Below are 8835 nucleotides of genomic sequence, written 5' to 3'. Positions count from 1 at the left end.
TACTATGCCTAACTCTTTTGTGTGGGTAAAAAAAAAATTTTTTTTAACATGGCTAGCATGTATTGAATACTATTCTTCTTCCTTCTCCAGAATTGACGCAAACACTGAAATATTTTTCATTCGAGCTCAAAGAAACGAAGCATTCTGTTTGTTGGGAATCTTAATTACCATGGCCCCAAACTTATCTAATTAGAAGATCCTTCATAGTGAGGAAAATTACTTTCAAAGTTAATGAATTTGCAAACAGGAACACTGCTGTCTTTCCAGAATGAATTACCCACATTCCTTAAATCCATAGTTTAGTTAAACACTCTAATTAATATTAGTACGTAAAACAAGTGGGATTGGTTTCACTGATAAATCAAACTTTCCTTTGTTTTTAGACAGTATAAAAAGACCATGATTCCCTTCCTTGTAGACATCAGGCTGCACATAGAAACTTAATTCTAGATTCTGAACAAAATGAAAGTTATTTCATCAAAATGCTTTATTTTAGTGATTTTGGCCACTTCAAGCTTGTTAACATCAAACATCTTTTGTACAGATGAATTAATGATGTCCAATCTTCACAGCAAAGAAAAGTATGACAAATATTCTGGGGTAAGTTTTTTAACTCTTACATGACTAGCATTAACTATATATTTGTCCTAATTCTAATGCTTTCGTATTTTATAAAGAGTAAGGAATAAGTTCGTTTGTGCTTTGTTGTTTGTCCAACTGCAGCCTTCCATGACAGTGCATTGATGTAACTTGTATTTTTTTTTTAAAGACTTTATTTATCCGACAGTGAGAGACACAGCGAGAGAGGGAACACAAGCAGGGGGAGTGGGAGAGGGAGAAGCAGGCTTCCCGTGGAGCGGGGAGCCCGATGCGGGGCTCGATCCCAGGACCCCGGGATCATGACCTGAGCCGGAGGCAGACGCTTAATGACTGAGCCACCCAGGCGCCCCGTAACTTGTGTTTTTTAACACAACAGCAGTCTGGCCTCTCTAATGACAATTTATGTACAGGATTTGGTGCAAGCATAAGGTGCATTAATAATTTTCAATTGACTCAGAAGTACACAGTTGTAATAAATAGTTGCAGAAATAAGACCTGATACATTTCAGCTGAACATTTGAGTTGTCTTCAAACTACAGACAAACAAACAAACAAAAATACAAGGATTACGTGTTCTACTTAGTAATGATGAGCTGGTAAGTTTATGGTAAATCTATATCTAAGTAAAGTATTTATCTTTAGATGGTAGAATTGCAAGTTATTTTTATTTTCTTCTTTATGTTTATATATTTTCCAAATTTCCTGAAATGAGCATGTATTACTTTTACAATCAGAAAAACAACCATTTATAAATCTTCATAAGGACAAATTTTCATGGTAAGCTAAATCTAATTAAATAGTTGCTGTATTTTAAATGGTTATTTTAAAGTTGGTATATTAGTGGTGCAGTAGTCCGCAAACCAACCAGTGCTTTACTAAAAATGTAACTTGTATACTAATAAAAATACAATCAGTTTCTTAGAGCGGAACTCTTGAGTATGAGCAGGTAAGAAAGAAATACAAGGGAGCCTCCTCTAACTCTACCCCAAAGCCTAGCTAGCATCTCTGTTTCCATGTGTCCGCCACTTTGGTGTTTAAAAAGAGGAGAACACAAGGGACATGAAGAGGCAGTGGGAGGTTTCTCTAAAATCAAAAATCTGTCCAGGGACAGAGAAACGGGATTGCTTTAAGAAACCAAATACGAGGGCGCCTGGGTGGCTCAGTTGGTTGAGCGACTGCCTTCGGCTCAGGTCATGATCCTGGAGTCCCGGGATCGAGTCCCGCATCGGGCTCCCTGCTCCGCGGGGAATCTGCTTCTCCCTCTGACCCTCTTCCCTCTCATGCTCTCTGTCTCTCATTCTCTCTCAAATAAATAAAATCTTTAAAAAAAAAAAAAAAGGAACTGAATACGAACTATTTATTTAAAAATCCTGCAAATGGAAACACAAACCTTGTTTATTAGCTTTACCAATTCCACAAACTAAAGTCTGGATTTAAGTTAGTTTGGGGTTTAAACCTATTGCCTATAACAATAACTTATTTTAATATTCATTTCTAATCATAGCCTGCAGGAGACCTTAAGGGGGAAAAGGAAAGAAGTCTCAATTTTGAAGAATTAAAAGATTGGCATCCAAAAACTGTCATTAAGATGAGTGCACCCACAGTCAACAAAATGCCACACTCAGCAGCCAACTTGCCATTGAGATTTGGGAGGACCATGGAAGAAGAAAGAAGCACTGGGGTAATGGCCAACCTGCCTCTGAGATTTGGAAGAAATATAAAAGAAAGCATCTCAAGACATGTTCCTAATCTACCCCAAAGGTTTGGCAGAACAGCAGCCAAAAGTGTCGCCAAGACACTGAGTGATTTGCTCCAACAATCCATGCATTCACCATCTGCCAGTGAGTTACTTTACTCCATGAACTGCCCACCTCAAGAAATCCAGAATCCTGATAAAAACACCCATGGTAAATACCTGAAATCCAGTTAAAATGCATGGGCCGTTATATATAGCTGGTCCAGAAATGTTAAAAAGGATTACCTCTTTTCAAAAGAAGTTTTTAAGAAAGTTAAGTTTCTTAGAAGGAAAAAAGCAAAGAGATGGGGAAATAAACTGAGAACTACAGAAGGCCAGATATAAACATGACCAGAGGTAGAAAGTAATGAGGTGGCTTCCCCTAAGCCCCACATGGGCATCAATCCCACTACTCTATAGCCACACACTGACTAGGAAGAAGATTCGATGACAGGATTGGGAATTTAGGCCTATGACATATTGCCCAGCATTTGACCTCTTTAATGTGAAAGGTCCCACATGAGGGAGCTATCTGCAAGTACAAAGGAAGGCATCCCAATATGCCAAGTCTCAAATTCAGAAGGTTTTCTTCCTCAACTTTGAATCAAAATTTTTTTCTTTTTTCTGGCTCTCATTTTATAAATGAGTTCTATTACAATCATTGTTTGCATTAATAAGTATTAAGTTATCTACTATGTACAAATCAGAAAGCAAGAGGTTCATAAAATTAAAAGGCAACTTACCTATTATTTTCTAATAGAGTATATATAAAAACAACAACAAATTTCTATAAAGTAGAACATGACACCTTAATTAAGGCCTGTAGAAAGGAAGGCAGCAAGCTGTGACACCTTATAAGGGAGACGTTTTCAGAACATTCCTGGTTTATTTTTTACCATGGCTCTTATCCCTATCTGACATATGTTCAGAGTCCATTCCCCTTTACTAGAATTTCAGGTCCATAAATCCCACGCTTTTTGTCCACTGCATATCCCCAGTGCCCAGAAAAAAAAAAGAGGGGGAAGAAAAAAAGGAGAGTATTTCTACATGAGGAATCTGAGAATGTTTCATGAGTTAGACTTTGAAAGGTGGCTCTGTTTTGAATATTCAGAGACTGGTGGGAGGAGAGAAGATACTTTCAGGCAAAGAGAGGAGTATGATCAAGATGAGCCAAGCACAGCTGGGGTTCAGTTTGGCAAGAGCAGCAGGGGTAGGAAGAGGAAAGGAAAGAAGGCGAGGAGGCTGGGGTAAGAGCAGAGTGCACTCAGGGCTGACTAAAGGACTTTGGACCTTATCCATTAAGGAAAGGGGAACCACTGACATTTCTGCTGAGGTCCTGAGATATTACGCGGAGGTAGAATTTGGCAGCTCACCAGATGTTGGCAGTGGGACAGTCATGAGGGAGAGGGATGAGTCAAGGGTAAGTTGGTAAGTCTGAGTACGCAGCCACTACAAATTCAGGTTCTCATCAACATCTCACTCATTTCAAGTGCAACACAATTCAACTCAAGTATAATTAAGCAATTAGGATCATGGCTAGTGTTTTTATATGTACTCATGCCATTGTTATGATGGTTGAGAACATTTTGTACTGCTTACGTTTTAGGAGACTGGGATTCAAGAAAATAGATGATGCAGAACTGAAACAAGAAAAATAAGAAGTCTGGAGCTAGTCCCTAAAGATGATTTAAGCTGTGGTCTGTAATCTGCAAACAACTCTATAGTGAAGACACCAATGGATGAAGAGTCACTGTATTCTTTTGATGGGTTATCACTGACAACAATTTTTCTTTGTCACTAGCGCTAGTATCTTAAAAGTTATTTAAAAAGCAATTTAAAGAATATTGTAATGTAAAGATGAAATAATTTTTGTCTAAATAAAAAGAACATGGCAAATATTTAAGAAGCCTCTGGTGATGGGGAGAGAGGGAGAGAAGGGCAGCAGGGGAGGCTGAAGCCATCTCACCATCTTATGTAAAAATCATAGATACAGCCACACTGAAGTAAAAAATTAAATATGAGAGTAGCCTGACAAATATTATTATGAAATTTAAATAATTTAAGAGTAACATGGTTGACAAATGAACAAGAATAACAAATCACTTACAAACATGTTTTATACACCCATTTTTTCTATTGCATCAATTGTTAGTGATTCTGTGATAGGTTATAATTTTTCTAAAAAGAGATTTAAAAAAAAAAGGCAATTATATTAGATACCTCTTTAAGTGTCTCCTCTATCTGGAAGTTTGCCTTCTGGTGTGTCTCTTTTCTCCCCAGTTAATAGTTCAAGTTTTTGATTTGCAGAAATAATCTGGTCACTCCTAAACGAACAATTTATAAACATAGTACACCATAACACAAATGCACAGTTATTCAACTTTAGTCATAAGAACATGAAGTCCCTAATCAAATATAGCTGGTTTATTGAACAGTCTCAAGTCCATTGGGTGCAAATAAGAAATGGTGTTATTTTTCCTCCTACCCTGCCCCCAGTTGTGCTGTGTTGAATCTCCTTTCCCTGCTGGGTAGTGATCCCTTAATGAGAGACCCTGGACAGATTCTATAACTTCCTTGGTCACTTCCAGATATTAAAAAACTCAGTCAAGTCCACAAGAAACAGACTCTTAACTACAGAGAACAAACTGATGGTTACCAGAAGGGAGGTGGGTGGGGGGATGGGTTAAATAGGTGATGGGGAGTAAGAAGTGCACTTGTTGTGATGAGCACCACGTTTTGTATGGAAGTGTTGAATCACTATATTGTACACCTGAAACTAATATTACACTGTATGTTAACTAACTGGAATTAAAAAAAACAAAACTCAATGAAGTCCAGTTAAAGATGCCAACCTCATATCCAAAGCAAAGTTTCCCCTCCCCAATTGCCGGCTGGGCCAGTGACTGGAAGGACCTGAAGTGGTGAAAGGGGCATCTCTCTGCTCTTCCTCTCTCCCTCCCCACTCCTCATCTCAAAGGTAGGGTGGTGAGAGGCAAAAATGGTAGGTCTCTGGAAAACAATCTCCTCTCCTATTTTCTCCAGGGTGTCCGAATGGGCAAAGGAGAGATGGGGGGTAAGGGATCAAGAGTAGCCTTTTTTTTTTTTTTTGTCTTCTCTATATAATCACTATAGTCTCACTTCTACAAGGGAGTTCTTCAGGAAGCCCTACCTGGGTCACTGATCTGAGAGACCTGGATGTTACTTGATCTCTTCCAACTACCATTACCTCATTTGTACTCCCCATAGCTTCTTATTGCCAGAAAGAAAGGCTAGAGCCAACCACCTTCTCAGTGTCCACTTGATCCATAGAAAATGCAGTCATCCTTGTATGCCAAGCCCTGGACTGCATGCTGCCCTTCGGCTGCTCCATGCTGAGCCCATTTGTCTCCAGTCCTCTTTGCCCTGCTTAGGAGGGGCAAGGGCAGATCAGTAAGTCTACTGCCTAAGCAGACAGCCAGTCAGAAGTGAACTGCCAGTGCCCGCTTCATGCCCCTGCCCTCAATGAGGGATTTTCTAGAAAGTTCTCTAGCTTGGCTTCAGGATGGGGAGCTGCTATAGCAGGGCCTCCCCCAGGCCAGCCTCTCATACACAGCTGGGAGGGACTGCTGTGGCTCTACCACTTCTTTGTAAACCCTGAAGGGGTGTCTGGCCCCCACCATCTATAGTTTTCTTTATGATGTTAGGTATTTTGGCACCTTTGTATATCCAGGTTTGGTCCCTAGTCACCAATTCTGAGCAACAGAGAAAGTATCACACAACATCCTGGTAACACTAATAGAGAAATAAACAAAAGGCCATGTGATCCCTTGACACTATATGACATGGGGAAATTTCTTGTCCTATAACATGGGTTCTTTACCTAAACCCTTGAAATATATGGGAAATGTCAGGTAAATAACCAGCCCTCAGCTCTTCCCTTACCTACTTGGCTTGTTTTGTTTTAGCCCCTCACAGCTCACCAGCCCCTTTGCCAGCTTCCGCAAGAAACCATTCACATAAGGGAGTTCACAATTTTGCTAAGGATTTGTGGGATCTTGAGGAAGGGATCACACTGCAGAGCGTTTCACTGAAAACGTCTCAATTGGACAAGCCTGTTCTCCTGAGTATCTCTTTAACTGGACAACTAGTAGGTTTCCCTCCTTCCTCACCCCAGGGTAGCTTCATGGATGTGCAACCCATGCAGTCACACAGGGCCTTCGCTTGGTTACATACTCTGCTGTCGCCTTCTTGAAATTCATAGTAAATTTGAATCAGGGGCCAGTATTGTTATTTTGCATCAGGCCCCTCAAATTATGTAGTTTGTCCTGTTTCCCCAGACTTGTCCCTCTGGCTCTTCCCACACTTCTAGTATTCCATCCCTCCCCATGTTTATTAATCAGAGTAGCTCCCATTTTCCACATGAAACCCAAGGGCCAGCTGGTCACACGAGCCTGGGAAGTCTGCTTACATCCTACAGTGAGTATCAATATAATTGCACAACTCGTAAGATGTGGTCAAATGCAAATTTATTTTTACATCCCAGTACCCACTTTAAAATCTAAGGGACAGGGAAGAGGGCATACAGCAATATTCCCCTGGCCCTGGATGGACATACAGACAGACGCCATGAACCTCACAGCTCTTGAGTGACATCAGACCCTTGGTCTGTCTAAGTAAAAAACATGGGGTCTCAATTCCATTGCAATCAGCATTTCGGTCTGTGTTCAGCCATCCATTCATTCGTTCTCCACTGTTCCCACATAGGACTGAGTTTGGGGTCAGAACTGTACTCAACTTCTGCCTCTCTTCTAGGCTCACCCAATTCCTCACTCTGGCTGCTTTGCTGAACTCTACTGGGATGGAAGACAGTTTGAGATGAAAGGCAAGGGGATGGGACAGTTCTTACCGGGAATGATGGATTCACCTCTGGGACCCATTGCTGGGCCCTCTCCCTCCACCTTCTGTTTCCCATAATAACTTTTAACCGCCAAGCTGGCCTCGGCTCCCGCCCTAGGACACAGCCACCCACACCATGCATGCCCATTTTTCTTCTGAAGGTCCTCTTCAGCAGGATTCCAGATGGCTCTCACAAATCTCTCTTTACCAAAGTCTGGTCACACACGGTTCACCTTCCACACCTCCAACATACCTCTGCTATCCCGCTGCCCCCCGGATGATTTAGCTTTTTGGCCTGGAGTTGGGGTACCAGTCCTTTTTTTCTCTCAACCACATGGAACACATTTCTTCATCATATGGAAGCCCCTCCCTGGTGAAGAATAAGAAATGCTGTAATCTCTGACACCTGGGCATGGGAAGTGGTCATTCAGAGAGAGGGAACAAAGCTCTCCAAAGAAATCTCTTCATAAACCCAAATCCTACCCTTTTATAGTCTCCATGTAAGTAAGGGGATTGAGGACTAATGGAACCTCTTTCCAAACACTTCCTTCAGAGTCTGCAAATGGTGATCTCACTTTGGAATTTTAAGTCTGTTAGATTTTGGTGTTCAGTTAAAACTTCATTTTGACATCCTTTGCAACAATGATTTACCTCTCCTTTTAAGGAACGCTTACAGATGCTAAAAATGACATTTTCTCTGAATCATTACACATATATGCACATTTTTCTGAAGAAGAGTTCAGAGTTCTTGGGTAAATTCTCAGTGGTGTTTGTGATCTCCATAAAGTTTAAGAATCACTGCAATAGAAGTTTTTTTAATTTCTAGAATTACTTTAAATTAACATCTAATTCAGTATATAAATGAATATTGTTATCTGATAAGACAATCAAGTGCAGAGAACGTAATGCCAAAACAATCAGAATCCCTCAAGAGGTTTAACCTGATCTTCCTCCAAATTCTGACTTTTTACAGTAGCATAAAATGGAAATGACATGGTAATTATGCTCTTCTCCTTGATGTGCTTTCCCAGGCACATCCTCCCAAATATCCCATTCTATATCCCCCCTCCCCTTTTCCAACCCTTCCCTTCTTTCCCAAGGATATTCCGTTTGGACTGGTCCTGACCTAAACCTCAGTCAGCCTGTAAAGGTGAGCAAAGTGTAGGGGCTTCTGGAAAGCTGGGGTGGACAACACCAACAACTTTCATGGAAAGTGACTTCCATGTGATCGCAGGTCCACATTTCATACATCATACTATGACAGTGACCTTGAAAAATACAAAAAGGGGGGGAAAATGTATTGACTCGGACCAATTTCTCAGTGAGAAAAATGAAAGGTCAGTGTTCACCTAAGTGGAACCAACAAAATGAAATAGGCATGAAAAGTGAGAGCACTGGCCTCCACTTGGTTCATGTGTGTTTTCTCTTTGTACTGAAGTGCTTTCTGCAGACATTATGTGACACTCTTCCTTTGGAACTCACCCTGTTATTTAATGAACACACTAAACTATGCTTTATTCCTAGAAACACACACTTTCGTGTTTCTGTACCTCTCCCCGGCTTAGTAATAGTGACGATTTATTGTTATGATAACTATGTCTGGTTTAACATCTAATGCTGTTGTA

The 8835-nt window shown here is 40.7% G+C and overlaps 1 protein-coding gene across 2 annotated transcripts; it reads left to right on the top strand.

The window, feature by feature from the left end:
* Positions 1–416: 416 nt before the first annotated feature.
* On the top strand, positions 417–4045 carry NPVF (neuropeptide VF precursor). Of its 2 annotated transcripts, none has more exons than XM_027573605.1 (3): positions 417–600; positions 2105–2507; positions 3942–4045. In XM_027573605.1, exons 1-3 carry the CDS (start codon positions 463–465, stop codon positions 3962–3964), a joined length of 564 nt encoding a protein of 187 aa, XP_027429406.1. In that variant the 5' UTR covers positions 417–462; the 3' UTR covers positions 3965–4045. The 2 variants fall into 2 exon arrangements, with proteins under 2 accessions (XP_027429406.1, XP_027429405.1); XM_027573604.1 differs by having other exon boundaries at positions 463–600; positions 2105–2499; positions 3933–3993.
* Positions 4046–8835: the final 4790 nt, after the last annotated feature.

This window comes from Zalophus californianus, chromosome 12, assembly GCF_009762305.2.
Source record: "Zalophus californianus isolate mZalCal1 chromosome 12, mZalCal1.pri.v2, whole genome shotgun sequence".
Lineage (NCBI taxonomy): Eukaryota > Metazoa > Chordata > Mammalia > Carnivora > Otariidae > Zalophus > Zalophus californianus.
The sequence above is the reverse complement of the archived record's forward strand: the minus strand, read 5'-3'. Positions and strand labels throughout refer to the sequence as shown.